The sequence below is a fragment of the Oncorhynchus mykiss genome, chromosome 13 (assembly GCF_013265735.2).
Source record: "Oncorhynchus mykiss isolate Arlee chromosome 13, USDA_OmykA_1.1, whole genome shotgun sequence".
In the NCBI taxonomy this organism is placed as follows: domain Eukaryota; kingdom Metazoa; phylum Chordata; class Actinopteri; order Salmoniformes; family Salmonidae; genus Oncorhynchus; species Oncorhynchus mykiss.
In genome coordinates, this window is record NC_048577.1 from 20,814,691 (window position 1) to 20,836,504 (window position 21,814).

General features: G+C 41.7%; 2 protein-coding genes across 6 annotated transcripts; both read right to left on the reverse strand.

Moving 5' to 3' along the window:
• Positions 1-1,164: 1,164 nt before the first annotated feature.
• Positions 1,165-4,999, reverse strand: LOC110485902 (C-C chemokine receptor type 7). The gene is made up of 4 exons (XM_021557120.2): positions 4,804-4,999; positions 3,244-3,290; positions 2,380-2,804; positions 1,165-2,150 (listed from the first exon to the last, which is right to left on the reverse strand). The coding sequence occupies exons 1-4, from the start codon at positions 4,817-4,819 to the stop codon at positions 1,493-1,495; spliced, it is 1,146 nt and encodes a 381-aa protein (XP_021412795.1). The 5' UTR covers positions 4,820-4,999; the 3' UTR covers positions 1,165-1,492.
• Positions 5,000-10,620: 5,621 nt separating this feature from the next.
• On the reverse strand, positions 10,621-21,213 carry LOC110485903 (SWI/SNF-related matrix-associated actin-dependent regulator of chromatin subfamily E member 1). Of its 5 annotated transcripts, none has more exons than XM_021557122.2 (11): positions 20,968-21,207; positions 19,850-19,900; positions 19,432-19,484; positions 18,815-18,919; positions 17,826-17,906; positions 17,374-17,505; positions 16,982-17,153; positions 15,336-15,508; positions 15,029-15,130; positions 14,115-14,355; positions 10,621-12,275 (listed from the first exon to the last, which is right to left on the reverse strand). In XM_021557122.2, exons 2-11 carry the CDS (start codon positions 19,854-19,856, stop codon positions 12,052-12,054), a joined length of 1,290 nt encoding a protein of 429 aa, XP_021412797.1. In that variant the 5' UTR covers positions 19,857-19,900; positions 20,968-21,207; the 3' UTR covers positions 10,621-12,051. The 5 variants fall into 5 exon arrangements, with proteins under 5 accessions (XP_021412797.1, XP_021412798.1, XP_036796470.1 ...); XM_021557123.2 differs by lacking the exon at positions 20,968-21,207 and adding an exon at positions 20,652-20,945; XM_036940575.1 differs by lacking the exon at positions 20,968-21,207 and adding an exon at positions 20,646-20,945.
• Between the last annotated feature and the right edge of the window lie 601 nt (positions 21,214-21,814).

The window sequence follows — 21,814 nt, forward strand, 5'->3', positions numbered from 1 at the left end:
GTTGGCCGATTGTGTACAAGCCTACATCGCCTGATTGCGCCCCATAGCCATCCTCGATAGTCGATCACTATTTGGGGGGGTGGTCTTTCTCATGGCTACCCATGTATTTCCATGGAAATATAACATTTATTTGGAAAGTAATAAATATATTTTTTTTAAAAAGCATTCATGATTTGCATAAATGTAATATACTAACTATTACTCTTGTTAAAAATATGAAATGGTATTACATTTGGTGAAGAGCACATTATGACTACTTGTTTAGGACTCAACTCAAAGTTTAGAACTTGAGACTTGACAGTCGTGACTTGAGACTTGACTCGGACTTGCCTGTCTTGACTTGGGACTTGAGTGCTAAGACTTGAGACTTACTTGTGACTTGTAAAACAATTACTTGGTCCAACCTCTGGTAAATACTACAGTATTAACCGCAGTAATGTCAAAAACACTACAGTCCACAAAAACACTACACTTTTTTTACTCTAGTAAACACTACATTATTTAATTTGCATATACCCTGCCCATTCCCCTCCCCTGTATCGCAATTTGTGCCACCATGACTGAGAAACATACATGGCAAGTATAGACCACATATTCATTCCCCTACAGGTTATAGAAAAGAGCAGAAGCACTGAACTAGCTGTTCAGACCCAAGTCCTACCTACACACAGGTTATGAAAAATGTGCTGTTTTAGTATTTCTCCAGTAGGTTTCCTGAAGGAGAAAGCCCCCACTTCTATTTCAAAGATAGTACAACAAAAACACCTTGTATGCAAAAACAGTACATACACTACAGTCTGCAAAAACCCTACAGTAAATACTACAGTATACTACAATCTGCAAAAACCCTACAGTAAATACTACAGTATACTACAATCTGCAAAAACCCTACAGTCAATACTACAGTATACTAAAGTCTACAAAAGCACTACAGTAAATACTACAACCTGTAAAAACACTACATGGATTAGTATAGTATAAACTACAGTTTTATTTATACTACAGTATACCACAGTAAACACTACAGTGAATACTACAGTATTTATACCCTAGAATACTTTAGTATTTTTTAATCCGGGTTGTGGAACAAGTGGTCACTTGAACAAGTGGTCACATTATAGTTTAGAGACATTATAGTTTAGAGACCAGACCACACATTTTTTTTAATTTTTAATTTATTTACAAGACTTCTGAAATAAGACTCAAAACAACACAGAAATAATACAAAGATATTGAGTATTTACAGTGCTAGTCCTTCACTGGCAGCTATATAACAGGATTTTTTTTATGGTATAGACCTGATCCAAATACATTCCTGGTGACGACCAGTAAGCTGCCTGATACATTAAACATATATGTCCTTTAGACCTTTTAAGTGACCTACAGAACACTTACAAGCAAACATTTAAAATATAATCAGAAATAAACACAGGCTGTGCACAAGGTCTTGTCCATGTTGAAAAGGCCGTCAGACAAGGCAGCATTGGCAGCTTTAGGGGGAGAAAGTGGTTGTGGTCTCGGTTTCCATGGCGACCGCTGAACTCCTCCTCTTGCCGCAGGTGTACTGGAAGAATCTCTCCTGGCTCATACAGCCCAGATCCTTCAGCAGCTTCAGGAGGTCGCGGCGGAACTTCACCCCGATGAACGCGTACACAAAGGGGTTGAGGCAGCACCTCATGAAAGCCAGGCACTGGGTGATGTCAGCGGCGTAGAGGAGGCTGTTGTCGTAGATGCAATCCTTGCTGCCCCCGTTAGCTGTGTCGAGAGTGGTCAGCAGCAGTACCAGATTATAGGGCACCTGACAGAGCAGGAAGACCGCCACCACAGCAAAGATCACCTTGATGGCCTTGTTCTTCTCAAAGCTCCGGGCCTGGCACAGGGTCTTCACAATGGCGCCGTAACAAAAAGCCATGATTAGGAGCGGCAGAACAAACCCCAGGACCATCTGGCTCACCTGGATGCCCACGCGCACCTGGTCTGAGCCGGCGGTGTAGGGGGTGCAGGTCTTGTTGCTGATGTTGGTGTAGGACATCTCGGGCACAGAGAAGACCAGCGCCATCACCCAGATGACCACAGAGGTCACCTTGCTAATGAACACAGCCGTGGAGCGATGGCGGTGGGCAGAGACGGCCTTGGAGATGGCAAAGTACCTGTCGGAAAAATGACATAAAGTAGGCTTTATATAGCAGGCTCATATATCTGCTCATATATACAAATATTTACAGAGATAGGAGCAGATCAGCCTATTAGGTCACAGCAGAGATAGGAGCAGATCAGCCTATTAGGTCACAGCAGGACGCACACTGCAACACGTTTCAATCAGGCTTTTATTTAACCAGGTTAGTCTTTGAGAACGCGTTCGCATTTGCAATAACATACCTGTCCACGCTGATGGAGGTGAGGAGGAACATGCCGCTGTAGAAGCTGACCTTATAGATGGTATGCATGACCTTGCAGATGAACAGCCCCAGCACCCATTCCGTCATGGAGTTGGTCGCCCAGAGGGGCAGCGACACGGCGAACAGAAGGTCGGCGACGGACAGGCTGAGCAGGAACACATCGGTCCCGGTCTTCAGCCGGTTGAAGTAGACGTAGGTACCGATCACCAGGATGTTACCGACCAGACCGAGGAAGCAGATGAGGGAGTAGAAGGTGGGCATGAACCAGGAGCGGAAGTGGCGGTTGGATTCCTTCTGGCATTGCTGGGTCCAATGATCATAATCCAAGTCGTTCGTGTCTGTGGAGTAACCATTGTAATCAGTGGTGAACTCTGTAGTCACGTTTTCATTCTGAGAGAAGCAAGTCTGAAAAAAAAGACAAAATGGGACATACTATAAATCAGGATAATTGATGGTTGACTGGTGTAATCGAACGCCTTGAATTCTAATAAAATGTCATTCAAATAGATTAGTGTTCAGGATCAGGGAACTGGGTCCAAAATGAAGCCGACACAATGTACCCTGCATCTGGCCCCTTGATAAACTGGCATGCTTTCAGAGTATACCACTTCCTGAGAGGAAGTTGCGCTATACAGTATGCCATTGACTGAAAGACTGTGGTTAGTACCAGTGTAGTGTTTGTGCGTTTCTGTGGGTAGAGTTCGTGTCATGTTATTAAGTGAGTTGTCAACATGTCATTTAAATGATTGTCCAAAAAAATGATATCAAAAGACTATTAATACTTCACACAAATGATATTGTATGATATGGTATACTGAAGACTGTGTTCATCCATTGTTCTTACCTCAAAGTAGGTCCAGATGAACAGAGCTGGTACTAAGATTCGTGTATCTGAAAATCAGATAAGGTGTGGTTAAAGAGTACCAGTTGATCGATAAGTAGACTGATATGTTACAGTAGTTGACTATATGAACAACCTTTGGAAAGAGTTCAAGACACGTCACTTATGAGGCTACATAGGAGTTGATGTCCCTTGTTATTAGCATATATTGTTTTTGCAAGTGTCAATAATGAATTTGAGTTGTCTCAACTGTTGGGTATTTAGCTTGTACCGCAGGGTTCCTCAATAAGTGGCCAACAGGCCAAATTCATCCCACAGGTGATTTTATTTGGCCCCCCAAGTTTTCTGAGCATAAAGTGTTTGTTGTTGGACATAAAACACTGGAAAATCCCCAGGGAATCAGCTCAAAGTGATTTTAATTTCGAAAAATCTGTTCCCAAATATTCCCATGCATAAATAAAGAAGCATATGTGATCGTATCTCAATGTATTCAAGGTTTGAAATGATTCTGCTTTTGTCAAATACTTTATCTTTTTGGCACTTTTGCAGTTAATTGTGCAGTGTACAAATCATATATAACTATGTTCCTGACCATCCACTCAAGGAAAAATATTCACACGGATGAATGTAATTGAGGACCCCTGTTGTACAGTGTGCGACAAAAGACATAGCAGGACATCTGGTGGTAACAGAAAGGGATGCACCAATTGATCAGTTGTCCAAAGATATCATAGCATACCCAAATATGGAAAGCATTAAATCAATCTTTTTTTTTTTAAGAGACAAAAAGAAACAAAGAAACAAAACAAAAACGACTTTTAAAAAAATCCCCCTTTTGACTCATCGCACGATCAGAAAACTGGAAATTCTCAAACCTTCAAAACAGAAGTGACTCGGTTACAAAACGTGTCATGAGTAAACTGGGGCTGTACCTGCAAACCTCTCAGTCTTACAAACCTGGTTCAAGTTTCCGTATTTCCATACCCAATTGATTTGAAACAATTAAAAAAAAGTCAATTAACATTTCAAAAATCATTAATTTAATAAGGGCAGCAGATGTCAGCGATTCACAGATATTGTGTTAATAATATAGAAGTAAAAGCTCAATTGAATGATTATAGCCTACGTAGCTATACAGCTGTATGGCTTGTATAGGTCAAGCTGAAAGGCTTTAGCGTTTCCATTCTGGCACCCTACATCACGTACACTATGTTCACCTAACCGAAGCGCATTTACTATTTTCGTATATCATTGTCTACATGCATGCAGCGATTGACTGGACACACTGTTGTGCTAATCCTGCCCCGTAGTATTGCCTTATTAGTCATTTAATTCATTATAACCCCTACTTATACAACACATATTTATTTATCTAATTATTTATTGGATAAATAAATCCTAGAACAAAAATGCATTTATATTATTTTTGATAAAAGTTGTTATTAGTTGAAAAATTGCAGGAAGCTAATATCCCATGAATATATCAACTATTTAACATGTATAAAAAAAAAATATGACATTTATAAAAAAAAATGTATGAAACATCGAAAGATGTGCTCTCACCTTTGACAGCGGTCATGTTGATTGAGAGTTACAACTGCACTTTCTCTCTGTACACAGGTTGTGAAAGTAGAGAGACAGCCCGCTAGTCGAGATGAGGCTGTGTCAGGTGCTAGATTCCCCTTTGAACTATACTAAAAAAAAAAAACTGTTAACACCTTTACTCCCCTGGGGTGTCTTGTGAAAAACAATGACAAGGAATGAGAGTAAATGCAAATGTTGTTGGTTTTCCGCACTGTGCAGAACCATTTGAGGTTTCATCATTTGTATGACAGTGTAGAGAGATAGAACTGCATCCCATAGAACTGATAGAACTGATTCATTACCTATGGAACATTGCTGTTGAACTGCTGCATACAGCTATTGAACACTATGAGAGGAAATGAGTGTTCATGTTGTTCAGCACAGACACTCAGACACGCCAAAGCTCCCAGTGACCGCAGTGGTCGAGGGAAAATGTATCGCCTGTTCTATTTTCAACCCGCAGTCACTAGAAAGATAACACCATTATGCTTGTGCTGTTGAGGCTTATTTTTCGTTGTAGTCTACACTGAAGAAAATGCTAGATCGGTTCATTGAGAACACAATATACAGTGCCTTGCGAAAGTATTCGGCCCACTTGAACTTTGAGAACTTTTGCCACATTTCAGGCTTCAAACATAAAGATATAAAACTGTATTTTTTTTGTGAAGAATCAACAACAAGTGGGACACAATCATGAAGTGGAACGACATTTATTGGATATTTCAAACTTTTTTAACCAATCAAAAACTGAAAAATTGGGCGTGCAAAATTATTCAGCCCCTTTACTTTCAGTGCAGCAAACTCTCTCCAGAAGTTCAGTGAGGATCTCTGAATGATCCAATGTTGACCTAAATGACTAATGATGATAAATACAATCCACCTGTGTGTAATCAAGTCTCCGTATAAATGCACCTGCACTGTGATAGTCTCAGAGGTCCGTCAAAAGCGCAGAGAGCATCATGAAGAACAAGGAACACACCAGGCAGGTCCGAGATACTGTTGTGAAGAAGTTTAAAGCCGGATTTGGATACAAAAATATTTCCCAAGCTTTAAACATCCCAAGGAGCACTGTGCAAGCGATAATATTGAAATGGAAGGAGTATCAGACCACTGCAAATCTACCAAGACCTGGCCGTCCCTCTAAAGTTTCAGCTCATACAAGGAGAATACTGATCAGAGATGCAGCCAAGAGGCCCATGATCACTCTGGATGAACTGCAGAGATCTACAGCTGAGGTGGGAGACTCTGTCCATAGGACAACAATCAGTTGTATATTGCACAAATCTGGCCTTTATGGAAGAGTGGCAAGAAGAAAGCCATTTCTTAAAGATATCCATAAAAAGTGTTGTTTAAAGTTTGCCACAAGCCACCTGGGAGACACACCAAACATGTGGAAGAAGGTGCTCTGGTCAGATGAAACCAAAATTGAACTTTTTGGCAACAATGCAAAACGTTATGTTTGCCGTAAAAGCAACACAGCTGAACACACCATCCCCACTGTCAAACATGGTGGTGGCAGCATCATGGTTTGGGCCTGCTTTTCTTCAGCAGGGACAGGGAAGATGGCTAAAATTGATGGAAAGATGGATGGAGCCAAATACAGGACCATTCTGGAAGAGAACCTGATGGAGTCTGCAAAAGACCTGAGACTGGGACGGAGATTTGTCTTCCAACAAGACAATGATCCAAAACATAAAGCAAAATCTACAATGGAATGGTTCAAAAATAAACATATCCAGGTGTTAGAATGGCCAAGTCAAAGTCCAGACCTGAATCCAATCGCGAATCTGTGGAAAGAACTGAAAACTGCTGTTCACAAATGCTCTCCATCCAACCTCACTGAGCTCGAGCTGTTTTGCAAGGAGGAATGGGAAAACATTTCAGTCTCTCGATGTGCAAAACTGATAGAGACATAACCCAAGCGACTTACAGCTGTAATCGCAGCAAAAGGTGGCGCTACAAAGTATTAACTTAAGGGGGCTGAATAATTTTGCACGCCCAATTTTTCAGTTTTTGATTTGTTAAAAAAGTTTGAAATATCCAATAAATGTCGTTCCACTTCATGATTGTGTCCCACTTGTTGTTGATTCTTCCCAAAAAAATACAGTTTTATATCTTTATGTTTGAAGCCTGAAATGTGGCAAACGGTCGCAAAGTTCAAGGGGGCCGAATACTTTCGCAAGGCACTGTACATAGGTCCTAAATTGGTGTAGATTTGGTTTCTCACCTCGCTGTTACAACCCCATTGCTTATCAATAGGCTTAGATGTTGATGAAATTGCCCGTGCCATCTCCAATTGAGTTTACAGCTGATGTTGGATTAAAAGCCATTAGCCACCTTGATTTTAATTGTATTTTTTACTTTGGTCTACTATTTTCTATTGTCTTCAGTTTATCCTCACCCCTGCCTGTACTTTCAGGTGGAGCAGGGATGAAGGTAAGGAAAATCTCTCCGGGTCAAACAGGGCATACTGATTATCATTACAATACAAGTACTGTATGTACTCTTAGAAAAAACGGTTCCAAAAGGGTTCTTCAACCGACCCCATAGGAGAACCCTTTTTGGTTCCAGGTAGAACCCCTTTTGGTTCCAGGTAGAATCCTTTTTTGGTTCCAGGTAGAACCCGTTTTGGCTCCAGGTAGAACCCTTTTTGGCTCCAGGTAGAACCCTTTTTGGTTCCAGGTAGAACTATTTTGGCTCCAGGTAGAACTATTTTGGTTTGTACTTAAGAGTGGATGTTGGAGATATGTTGGATGAAAAGGCTGTATTACAAAGTCTGTATAAAATGAAATCTTCAGCATAGCAAATAACCCACTTTGAGATACATTTAGCTAGAATAAAAGTACAAGTATAACTAAAAAACAAATACTGAAAAGTATTTACTGCATAAGTCAGTAACAAACCAGATGGATGCTCATTCTGTAAACAGCATGCATCGAAGGGACTATTTTCAAGTGTCTTACCAATTCTGGGTGTTTGCCAAACCAACAGCTACAAAACAGGCCTCCCAGAGCAAGTGGCTGATATGCAAAGAACTTCAAAGGTGAGACGGACTCATTACAATCAATGCTTCATGTGTGTTTAATTCAAAATATTAGAGATAAACTAATGTTTCTCCATGTCCCCTTTGACAACCTCGACAAATAAGGGATTTCTCCAAAAGTCAATTTCACCAATACTCATACGGTATATGTTGGTCATTGCCTTAACCACCACAACACTTTTGCTTAGGCAGTTGTGGCAGTACCCCTGCTGTCTTAGTTTACCTTTGTTGGTAAAGGGCATGTTCAGTCTTATTCTCCCCTACTCTCCGCCAACTCTGCGCAAGTTGCACACCTGTCTGCCTGTGCGGTTGCGGCTTTGAGTTTTCAAGGCGCTCAGGAAAAGAAACCAGCCAAGAAACACTAACCACAATTCGTTGCAACAGGTTGACTGCTGCAGAGGGACAACTGTGCACATCTGCACCTACACTAAAGCTGTGACAAATCTCATCGCTATTGCAGAAAGCAGATCATAGAAATATAATTATTAGAACGGACTGCCAAAAAAAATTGCCAAAAAAAAATGGACTGGTACACTCATGAGTAAACTCAATAGGTCACCGGTCCACCCATCACGGATGTTAATTTTCTACTAATTCAAATGATATGGGGCTGCCGGTATGGTTCCTGCACATGGAATCTAGCTGCAAAAGTGACAGATGTTTTTTTTTCTAAGTGTGCTAACAGGAAGACGACTGTGGCTGTTGATCCTCTACCTGTCTCTTAGATGTGTATATCTTTTACCTGTCCTTTTTATCAGTTTACCTTCTACCTGTCCTCTTTATCAGTTTACCTTCTACCTGTCCTCTTTATCAGTTTACCTTCCACCTGTCCTCTTTATCTGTTTATCTTCTACCTCTCTCTTCTCTGTTTATCTTCTACCTGTCTATCTTCTCTGTTTATCTTCTACCTGTCTCTCTTCTCTGTTTATCTTCTACCTGTCTCTCTTCTCTGTTTATCTTCTACCTGTCTCTCTTCTCTGTTTATCTTCTACCTGTCTCTCTTCTCTGTTTATCTTCTACCTGTCTCTCTTCTCTGTTTATCTTCTACCTGTCTCTCTTCTCTGTTTATCTTCTTCCTGTCTCTCTTCTCTGTTTATCTTCTACCTGTCTCTCTTCTCTGTTTATCTTCTTCCTGTCTCTCTTCTCTGCTTATCTTCTACCTGTCTCTCTTCTCTGTTTATCTTCTACCTGTCTCTCTTCTCTGTTTATCTTCTACCTGTCTCTCTTCTCTGTTCATCTTCTACCTGTCTCTCTTCTCTGTTCATCTTCTACCTGTCCCTCTTCTCTGTTTATCTTCTACCTGTCTCTTCTCTGTTTATCTTCTACCTGTCTCTCTTCTCTGTTTATTTTCTACCTGTCTCTCTTCTCTGTTTATCTTCTACCTGTCTCTCTTCTCTGTTTATCTTCTACCTGTCTCCTTTGCTCACATCAGGTCGATACAACGTAAATACTGTTGGTTAAAAACATGTTAACTACAACAGAGAACACTACTTCAGACAGCTGGAAAGAGTGGTGCTTGTATTGAAAACAGGAAACCCACTTCCTTGTACCTTGTAGATCAGAGGACACAGACCAGTGGACCAAATCTTTAACAAATGGTTTCAAATCTGTCGTCAGTATTGGGTGCCATAGATAGTGTGTGATAAGTCGTTGGAAGTGTAACACATTCTGCTTAGAGTTCATGTCTTTTGAAAGCTGGCCAGTTCAAATGAGTCATAATTTGCACAGGGCTAGGATAACACAGTGCCACCGAGGATAACACAGTGCCACCGACGTCTACTGTCCCCACATGCTTCAAGATGTCCACCATTGTTCCTGTACTCAAGAAAGTAAAGGTAATTGAACTAAATGACTATCGCCCTGTAGCACTCACTTCTGTCATTGTGAAGTGCTTTGAGAGACTAGTCACGGATCATATCACCTCTACCTTACCTGACACCCTAGACCCACTTCAATTTGCATACCACTCCAATAGATCCACAGACGATGCAATCGTCATCGCACTGCACACTGCCCTATCCCATCTGGACAAGAGGAATACCTATGTAAGAATGCTGTTCATTGACTATAGCTCAGCCTTCAACACCATAGTACCCTTCAAGCTCATCATTAAGCTAGGGGCCCTGGGTCTGAACCCTGCCCTGTGCAACTGTGTCCTGGACTTCCTGACGGGCCATCAAGGACAACAACCACCCGAACCACACTGCCTGTTTTCCCCGCTATCATCCAGAAGGCGAGGTCAGTACAGGTGCATCGAAGCAGGGACCGAGAGACTGAAAAACAGCTTCTATCCCAAAGCCATCAGACTGTTAAATACTGTTAAATAGCCATCACTAGCACATTAGAGGCTGCTGCCCTATATACATAAACTTATGTATATACTGTACTCTAACGTATTCTACTGTATCTTAGTCTATGCTGCTCTGACATTGCTCACCCAAATATTTATATATTCTTAATTCCATTCCTTTACTTTAGACTTGTGTGTATTGTTGTGAAATTGTTAGATATTACTGTTAGATATTACTGTACTGTCAGAGCTAGAAACACAAGCATTTCGTTACACCCGCAAATAACATCTGCTAAACACGTGTATGTGACAAATACATTTGATTTGAATTCCAACATGGAATTATCCTCGGTCACCTCAGCCTGAGTGTGGGAATAACTGTTAATATGAACAAACACGCCACCTTAAAGGATTACCAGTTCTATACGCAATGCGTGAGACATTGAAAACAAACCCTGGCGTCAACAACTTCCTGTCAGGGTAGAAAAGTTTATTGGTATAAATGTGGCAAACAAAATCGATTTTTAAGACAGTATGTTGATGACTCACTCTGCTTTTCCAAGTAGCTTCAGGACGAGATGAAAAACCACTTACGCTCACGCAAACCTTCTAACGCGGCTTCTTACATTGCATATTAACATTTAAGAGTTTGTTCTGGGTCGAACGTTGTACTACTGGTCATAACAACATAACACTGAAAGGTTGTTCTAAGCATACCGCTTTTGATTTGATTGAGAGCTAGCAGACTTTAGAACACTGACTGTTCAGAGCACTGTACAGCATGGATGGACTCGTAGCATTTACAACAGGTTGGTGGACGGACGGACTGGGCCCAGGACTCACAATACACAAGAATAATAATAAATCATGAAAACAACTACTTATTTCTATTAACTCCTGAGACAATACTGTCACTTAATACTGATACTTAAGAGTAAACATGACAAAATATCGAGAGAGAGTCACCCCACCCCCTTCCGTTACTAAGCAAACTCTTCCATTTGAGGAGTTGCGACACCATGCAAAAATAACATTGAAAGCAACAATAACATTGAAAGCAACAATAACATTATACTCCAAAGAACAAGTAATTAAACATTGAACAACTTGTTTTTACAACCAGCCTCAATCGGTAAGATTAATGGTGTCTGCCAGACATTGTACCATAGTGTCTGCCAGATATAGTACTATAGTGTCTGCCAGATATAGTACCATAGTGTCTGCCAGATATAGTACCATAGTGTCTGCCAGATATAGTACCATAGTGTCTGCCAGATATAGTACCATAGTGTCTGCCAGATATAGTACCATAGTGTCTGCCAGACATAGTACCATAGTGTCTGCCAGATATAGTACTATAGTGTCTGCCAGACATAGTACCATAGTGTCTGCCAGATATAGTACCATAGTGTCTGCCAGATATAGTACCATAGTGTCTGCCAGACATAGTACCATAGTGTCTGCCAGATATAGTACCATAGTGTCTGCCAGATATAGTACCATAGAATAAGACAAGAGATATGTTTTGATATATTGACAGGTGATGGGATGGTTGCTATCGACTGGCACTGCGGTCTGTGATAGAAATACGGTGAATTCACCGTATGAATTGGGACTCAATTTAGATGACATTCACTTTAGTTGGGACAATTGTTTTGCTTTGTGGATTTGGAGCGCTTCACAAATTGACAGCAGGTCCATTTTGACCCTGCCAACAGAGCTCTGAAGATTCAACCAATTGCATCAAACTTCCCATCAGAAATAGAAACCCATCTAAACACAGCTTTTGTTCACATAGATACTAATGTACAATGTGTTATCATCAGAGTGGGACTGTAGAGATGGAATGATGCATCATGGACATTTCTCGGCCCTAAGGTCAGAGGTCGACTCCTCAGTGGGCGGTAGGGCGTGCCCTGCTCGGCCCCTCTGAGGCTGCTGGCTCGCTGGGCGGGGCGTCCTCCGTCACGGCAGAGGTGGTCTCCGACCCTGTGTTACTGTCACTGGTGCCGTCCTCCATAACCCCTTCCGGAACACTCTCCTTGTCCTCGGACGGCGCCCCCTCCTCAACCTCACTGGCAGGACGAGCCGTCGACTCCTCCGATGCCTTTGACTTCTCTGTAACCAAGAAAGCAGGAAATATTAGGGGACAGCAAACACGTTTGGACCGATGTGGTTTCAAACGTATAAAATAACATTGTAAAATGCGCTCAGCAGACAATCTCCCAAAAGAAGCATCTCCCCATATACAGTGCCTTGCGAAAGTATTCGGCCCCCTTGAACTTTGCGACCTTTTGCCACATTTCAGGCTTCAAACATAAAGATATAAAACTGTATTTTTTTGTGAAGAATCAACAACAAGTGGGACACAATCATGAAGTGGAACGACATTTATTGGATATTTCAAACTTTTTTAACAAATCAAAAACTGAAAAATTGGGCGTGCAAAATTATTCAGCCCCTTTACTTTCAGTGCAGCAAACTCTCTCCGGAAGTTCAGTGAGGATCTCTGAATGATCCAATGTTGACCTAAATGACTAATGATGATAAATACAATCCACCTGTGTGTAATCAAGTCTCCGTATAAATGCACCTGCACTGTGATAGTCTCAGAGGTCCGTTAAAAGCGCAGAGAGCATCATGAAGAACAAGGAACACACCAGGCAGGTCCGAGATACTGTTGTGAAGAAGTTTAAAGCCGGATTTGGATACAAAAATATTTCCCAAGCTTTAAACATCCCAAGGAGCACTGTGCAAGCGATAATATTGAAATGGAAGGAGTATCAGACCACTGCAAATCTACCAAGACCTGGCCGTCCCTCTAAACGTTCAGCTCATACAAGGAGAAGACTGATCAGAGATGCAGCCAAGAGGCCCATGATCACTCTGGATGAACTGCAGAGATCTACAGCTGAGGTGGGAGACTCTGTCCATAGGACAACAATCAGTTGTATATTGCACAAATCTGGCCTTTATGGAAGAGTGGCAAGAAGAAAGCCATTTCTTAAAGATATCCATAAAAAGTGTTGTTTAAAGTTTGCCACAAGCCACCTGGGAGACACACCAAACATGTGGAAGAAGGTGCTCTGGTCAGATGAAACCAAAATTGAACTTTTTGGCAACAATGCAAGACGTTATGTTTGGGGTAAAAGCAACACAGCTCATCACCTTGAACACACCATCCCCACTGTCAAACATGGTGGTGGCAGCATCATGGTTTGGGCCTGCTTTTCTTCAGCAGGGACAGGGAAGATGGTTAAAATTGATGGGAAGATGGATGGAGCCAAATACAGGACCATTCTGGAAGAAAACCTGATGGAGTCTGCAAAAGACCTGAGACTGGGGCGGAGATTTGTCTTCCAACAAGACAATGATCCAAAACATAAAGCAAAATCTACAATGGAATGGTTCAAAAATAAACATATCCAGGTGTTAGAATGGCCAAGTCAAAGTCCAGACCTGAATCCAATCGAGAATCTGTGGAAAGAACTGAAAACTGCTGTTCACAAATGCTCTCCATCCAACCTCACTGAGCTCGAGCTGTTTTGCAAGGAGGAATGGGAAAAAATGTCAGTCTCTCGATGTGCAAAACTGATAGAGACATACCCCAAGCGACTTACAGCTGTAATCGCAGCAAAAGGTGGCGCTACAAAGTATTAACTTAAGGGGGCTGAATAATTTTGCACGCCCAATTTTTCAGTTTTTGATTTGTTAAAAAAGTTTGAAATATCCAATAAATGTCGTTCCACTTCATGATTGTGTCCCACTTGTTGTTGATTCTTCACAAAAAAATACAGTTGTATATCTTTATGTTTGAAGCCTGAAATGTGGCAAAAGGTCGCAAAGTTCAAGGGGGGCGAATACTTTCGCAAGGCACTGTACCTAACTCAGGGGACCTGACCAGAACCATACATTAAAATACCATACGGTTTAGTGATTAACACTGTTGGGCCTCACCACCAGTATCCATGGGGCTGGGTTCCGTCTCGTCTCTCTCCTTGTTGCTGCTGTCCCTGACAGACACCTGTTGGCTCTTGCTGCCATTTGACGGGCCAACTGGTTTCTCCTCCTCCTCCAGGCTAGAGGACGTGGACGCCTCCTTCTCCCGCTCTGACAGGCGCCTGCGGGATGCATCCTCTGCCGCAGCGACCTCTGCAGATATCTTCTCCATGTCCACCTCTACTTTCATACAACACAGCTGGGCGCAGAGTGGCAACATGTTGAGTCTCCCCGCCGGGGGATTAATGCTATTAATCTTACAATCAATCTCACACCTGTGCAACTGTGATTAGTAACAGTGAGACAGTGAGTAGCGAGTGCAATGTTGACACCTTGATCAGATTTGGCACAGTTCCTGTTTTCTCTACAATGATACTACATTGCAAGGCAGTTAACCAACTGTTCCCTGGGCGCCGTGGATGTCGATTAAGGCAGCCCTCCGCACCTCTCTAATTCAGAGGGGTTGGGTTAAATGCGGAAGACACGTTTCATTTGAATGCATTCAGTTCTACAACTGACTAGGTATCCCCCCTTTTCAATCATTTTATTTCATTGAGTTTGCCCATTGTGAAGCATAGAGGAAGTCAATTGACTCGAAGTAAATGGCGCCACCTGGGGTATGGACTACGCAGTGCAGCATCTGGATTCAGAACTGCACCGAGTCAATTCAGAACTGCACCGAGTCAATCCACTTAGAGTTCTAAGTGATGACGCCGCGTGTTTGCCAGGACACGTGGACCAAGTTAGCAGCTGCGGGATCTCTACAATGCAAAACTGGCCCATTCCAAATAGCCTGAGGTCAACGCTGTAATATTTACTATGTGCAACATTAATAGATTTTGCGTACAAGTTCCCGGATGATGATCCCATACCCTTTTCAGCTCGCCGTTGAAAGACTCTGTGGCATCGATGAATTTCCTTTTCTTGTCCTGGTGGCGGTCTTCAATCTGAAGTAGCTCCGCCTCCAGCTTCCTCTGTGGACCAGATAGACAGACAGACAGACAGAGATCTGCCAATTTACCTGACTGATTACCTGTTTTTAATTGCTACTCAATTATCAAATAAGGAAAAAGGATCTGATTTCCAGGCTACCATGACAACAACGCCATGACTGGGTATCTATATGTCTCTAGGAAGACTGATAGAAGACTGACAGAAGACTGACAGACACCAGCGTACCTGGTGCACCATAAGAGACTGGACCTGCCGTTTCAAGACCTGCATGCGGGCGGTAGTGACGACGGAGCGCACGTCGGGGACCACGCTCTCGCTCAGGATCTCGCTGATCAGCCGGTGGTTGCGCTGGAAACGGGCGGCAGCCGAGTGCTTCGTGGAGAATCCGTCGTCGTAATCTGGGAGAGCGAATGGAAAAGGCATGTGGCGGGTGCCGTGTGTCTATCAGGGCTCAGTGAACACAACGGTCAATGGGTCAAGAGGGGAGAGATCCCACCACAACAAGTGTAGATGTGGTCGGCTTCCGGAAGAAATCTGATCTGGCATATCTTAATCGGACATAGTTCAACATTGACATACCTACATTTGGTTGAACCATTTATATATCAGTCGGAAATGTCTGCAAATTTGGCTGTTTACATGTTTGTCGCATGAACATACTTGAATATACACATTTGCAAAGGATGTTTCACCACTGTTGCTGTGAATGGTGTTGATATCCATATGTGGGTACAGAGTTAAAGATACATTTTTCTCTCTCGCTGTGTCTCAAAAACCTTACTCATTTACTCCAGAAACGTCTTGGTGGTTTTTACTGGCGCTTGTGCTCCTATTATTTCCCAGAAAAACTAGAGGATGTTGCGAAACTAAGTGAACATCCCAGCTTTTAGGTACGTGACACTTTTCTTTTAAATCCAGGGTCAAATGAAGCTGTCCTCTGTAACACTAGCATCAAAGTAAGTCAGAAATGTAGGAGAAGACATTGTCTCTTTAATAAGGTCAACTTCTTATTGAACACATGGAGAATTCATTCATTCCACGTTGGGCCAAAAGTCATTCAATTGACAAAAAAAATCTAAAAACTGCAGTGATTAAATAAAGTGATTGACTGCTGTAGTCAAACACCCATTTCATTTGAATGCTACCCTTTGAAAATAGCAATGGGGACAAGATGGTGCATTTGTCTGTGCATTTTGGGAGCAAGAAATACAATTTTGGCTTCATATTAACATCGCACATTTTATGGTGGAGAAAGACGTCATTCGAAAATGATCATCATCTCCATCAACCTGTTCCATCGGTTGATCTTCACTTCCGATTTTTTTTTGGGGTGCTTTTTCTCCAAAACCAACGGGAACAGTTTCTTCAGACTCTCCCCGTTCTCCGCATCTATTAAAGCAACTGATGTGGCAAATCTTTTTGAAGTCATCAATGTACAGCTTGTTGAGAAATGAACCCATAGGGATACTAACTATCACATTTTTATATCTTGGGTGTTTCCAACTTACCACAAGATTTTTTTTAAATCCATTTCCTGTATACCATTATCCAGCTCGATACGAGACAAGCATCATTTCCTGCAGGGTGTAATTCAGAAGTCCAGTTTTGATGTATGTTTCTATGTGAATGTGTGTTGCCTTGTTTCTTACTGGATCTCAGTGAAGCCATTGATCCCAAATACAGGGCCCAGACTTATACTACAGAGCTGAAATGGAGCGTGGCCTATAAGGTGAAGTAGCAAGTGTGACAAAACACGAAGAGGTAGTGCAGGGATAGAAATTGACACCAAGGTGATGTCACAGTTGCTGAAACATGGTGTGGGAACCAGTGTGACTGACATGGTAATACTAGTAGTGCTGAGAGCGTCTTACCATCTGGGTCGTCTGCTGGCTGGATACTCATGTACGGCTCGCCCTTGTCGAGACGAGACTGGCGCTGTCGGCTTTCCTCCTCCAGAGCGGCCTCGGCGCGGCTCTTAGCGTTGACGTAAGCCAGGTAGGCCGGAGAGTTGTGGTAGGCCTTCATGCTCTCATTGTACTCAATCTGTGGAGGAGAGACAAGGATGTGACAAAGGGAGAGATCTTTGACACGTGCCCCTGCAATGCAAAAACAAACTCTTCGACATTGAAGAAAAGTTACTCAGTATTTTTTTCAAAGGAAGGAATGATGACTGGAGGGACCCTTCTGACAACTGTTGGAGACACTTGTTACTGGTCACCCATAACAACCCCGTAAATAAACACCCCGGTAAAAACAAACCAACCTTCTCTGCTTCGTAATCATTCAAGTAATCCTGTTTCTCCTCATCAGTGAGGTCCCTCCACATGCCACCGATTATCTTCCCAATTTCCCATAGTTTCAGATCGGGATTGGAGGCTTTTACTTGATCCCAAACCTGGTGATGAGAACCAGACAGGGGCTCATTATCTCCACAAACCTATGGAGGCCGTGTTTAAACTCCACCTCCAGGGAGATATCCCATAGTCTGCCTGTGTGCTCTTAATGGCTAGGCTGCTGTATGTCTAGTTTCACAGTTCACACCTACCTGCATGGACACATGGGGCAGACGATGTGCAGTGTACATTAAGAGTGCTCGTCCCTAACCCTGGCTAAAGTGCTGCGTGTTATAAGGGTACAGTATTTTAATATGTCTTGCAATGGTGCGCACGATGGCGCAGTTTGGGGTTTAAGTAATGTTACGCGGAGACAACTTACCTTGCGACTATATCGCATGTATGGCATCAACGGCTTGTCTGGCGGCTTGGGTGGCTTTGGAATGTTTATTCCTGAAGAATTCTGGGAAATAAAAAGGCACTTTTTTTTAAGATTCAAAGTCAAAGTTAGGACACCAACTGGTGCTAAAAATGTCTAGTCATACAATTTGACACTTAGCAAAGTTTGGACTGAGAACCACCCTGCAGGAAAATACGCAACCACATAGCTGATCATCCAACCTTCAACAAAGTATTTGTAAAAAATCCCAACAAAGACCCATCAAACTACAAAACCATCAGTTCAATCACCTCCATTTAATTAAAGCCTGTTTGAGCCCAACCAGTGTACAGGAGTCACACAGAGACTATGATTGAGTAACGCTGATGGAAGAATATACAAAATCTCCCTCAAGCTGAGACGGGCACACTGCGTGACATAATGCCATTATCAGAACCCGAGTGCCAACCACAGCTTGCATGCAACGGCTGAATTATTCCCGTAGCAGCCGAAACCCATGCCAAGCATTGGGTCTATAATGCCATGGCAACGCTGATGGCATGGGTTACTTAGCATGGCTGTCAGCAATGCAGACTTTGAAGGGCAGGATCGAGCGATTTTGAACACACACAGATGGACACTTGGCCAGTCTGCACTAGTATGATGAAGGCAGCAGAGGAGCGCTGGGATGGCATACATCTCAGAAAGCCTTGGTAATGGAATGGGTTAGATGAATCATACTGTCCCTCTGTTCAAGAATGTCTGCTCTTATAAGCCCTGGGAAAAATGACTATTTCTAAACAAAGACAAAGAGCAAAGTTGTCAAGAGCTGTTTTAGCTCATATCTGCAGATACGTTACTACTGAGTTTTACTAAGCAAGCTAGATTAGGCTGTTTCAATCCAACTAGATAGTCATTTTAAATATTGATGTTAGTTTCCTTCTGTGTCTGGCGTTTTCATCCCGGTGTTTTTTCTACATCATTGTTCCTACCGTTGCCCGACTGTTGTTGCTTGTTGTCCCTCCCAGCCTGTAGTTGTTGTAAGCCAGATGACTGTAGGGGTTGTACCCCACAAAGCCGGGGGTGTTGGGCAATTGCTGATGGAAACAAATGAGACAGAAACACAGATGAGAAATAACGTTTTTTTTAAATGGGATAAAGCATGACAAAATCAATGAAAAAACTGGTGAGAACACGAATGTTGAAAAGCTGTAGAACTCAACTGAAAAAGACTTGCACTCATGCTGTAGCAACAAGAAGGATCATCAAGACAGCAATGTTATCTATACATTACCGTTGTTTCTTATGAAAATAATGTAGAGTCTACACTCTACAGTATGTTGTATACGGTACCTCACATCTTAGGGAGTGGAGCTTATTATCTGAGACTGCAAAGCCTATTGCATTGACCAATTCTACTGTGGTAACAGGACTATCTACATGGGTATACCGTATTAAATGGCCAAATGGATTCCACTTTTAAAAACAAAGTTAGCCCCCAAAAATGTGGACAGTAGCAAGTTAACATTGAAAGATAATAGCCGGCATGAATGTTGTTATGGGACATCCCTTTCCAAATGGCTTCCCATGTGCCATCAGAAATACTTACTGTTGTAGGGGCTGGGGGAGGGGGAGGGGCATATGGCCTTTCTCTTTCTCTTTCTGTTTTGAGAGAAAAGGTGAGATTTTAAAATTGAAGCAAAAAGCCCCCTTTTTACATCTCTCAATGTTGATTAAATCAATCCCATCAAGGTAGATCTGAATTTTGTGATTTTCTATTTCTCTCTCAGCAAATACAAGACGGATAATTATTAACCTATCAATTATAATACTAGGAAATTCTATAGGCTACCAGAAGTTAATATTTCATGCCTGAAACTCAAATTTATTTTATTGTGATAACATATACATTTGTAAATTCACATTTTTGCAGCCATAGTTGCCCAGCTTTATCCGAGACCAAACAGAAGTACTCATATTTTCATTATCTGATGGCTAAACTTGTATAATTGCAAACAATGTCTTACTTGACATCTTGGCAGAGGAAGAATTCTATCAGTTTATTCCAGTCATTGGGTCTGTAATAAACACATTATAATGGGGGAAAGCATTTAGGTGTTTCATTATCTTCATTTGTTATTACAGTACTTTAAAAATTGAATAGGAAAGAAAGTAAGTAGCTTGAGAGGGAAGACAAAAGAGATGTTGGTGCCAAAATGATGTCAGGCAACGTATGTGCAACATCACAACAGTGTCAGTGGACAGGCATGAACATGACAGGGGTTTGATGTGACGACTAGCAAGCTGTTCGCGTCCAAAAACATCGCTTACACTATTTGGAATGGCATTTGCTTATAATTGCACATGCGTAAATAAATGAGATACATGGAAATGCATTTGCTGAAAAATAAAGCTCTGTCATCTTGCGTAGTTGGCTGACACCCAGCTGTGCTAGCTAGCGAGGCTAGTAACGCTGAGCTAACTAACGTTACTTGCTTAGTATATGCAGCTACTAGCTTTAGCTAGCCAGCTGGCTAACTTGGAACATCTGATCAGTAGATGATGAGCATGCAAACGTAGATAACACAATCGGTGAGCTTGGTAACTTTTGGAGAAGGCGAATAATCTGCAGTTTAAATGATTTAACAAAAGCTAAAATACAGAATATTGTATTTGATACTCCGCATACGTTGTCAGGTAGCTCGCATTAGCTAGCCACCAAGCAGTCAGATCAAAGCAAGCTAACGTTAGCTATCTAGCTGTCACTGAAACATTTCAATTTTGATTTGAGGCGTTAAAACAGCGGATTAACAGTGACTATACCCGAACCGTTTTGGATGTGGATTTTGCAATCAAAAACCTTGGATCAGACCATTTAGAAAGCACCATGCTAGCTTGATAGCCACTGCCTCCTACGCTGTATATGAATAAGCTATTTGCTAGCTAGAGCTGTCACAGTACAGTCACATCATCACCTTGCATGTATCTGTAAATCTGTTATTCAAACAAAAGTGGCATTTTACAAAAATTCTTGACATACAATTGAAAGACTATTCAACATAAATCAATTAATGAATACTATTGATTTTCATATGTCGGTTAGTTCACATAGCAAGCAAGTGAAAGTAATGGCCAGCAAACTCACCCCAAAATCCTTTGTCCCCCACCAGTGTGTGTGTGGCTAGAATCAGGTTTAGCTAGCAGAAACAGTCCTCAGAATGAAACATATATATATATATTTATGGGGTCCACACAGATTTCAGTAGAATTTTCCAGAACTATTCCTTTCTCCTCTGTTAAGGGCATAATGTTTGCATTACACCCCAAGGCTAGCCTACTCTAAATTGAATCACCTAATTTCATTACTAACATTTTTTTCAATCAATATATTACTCAAATAAATTATACATAATAAATACACATTTGTGATGATTTTGCAATATAATACTGAATTTGAGACTATCAAATTCATAATTAATCAATTACTGATTTGGAATCAGATATTCTGAATACATGGGTTCACTAGAGTGAACTACAGTATGAATGAATCAGTGATGAACATGAACATACAATAAAGAGGACAGAATTCATGAACAATTTATAATTTATACATAACCGATATAAACTGCACTAATTGAACTATGCTGCTGCAGTTACAGGATGACAGGTCTTGTCATTGGTGCACTGAAGGTTGAGCTGCTATTGCTTATGGCAGAAGAATGAATCTTGGTAATTCATTCTGACCATACATTTTCATATTCCAATGCTTTGCCAAGAGCGATTAGCCTTAGCTTCAAATTCTATATGATAAAAATGACAAAAAATATTGCTTACGTCACCCAAGCATGAAACTTAGCTATATACATTCTGCTTCACTAACAAAAAAGGGTTTTCAGAAAAGCCAAGGCTGGTCTATTCATATCTCCTATTTTGTTAGCAGTGGCGATCTGTCATTCAGGGCCGAAGTTGCAAAAAAAAAAGAGCCATATCTC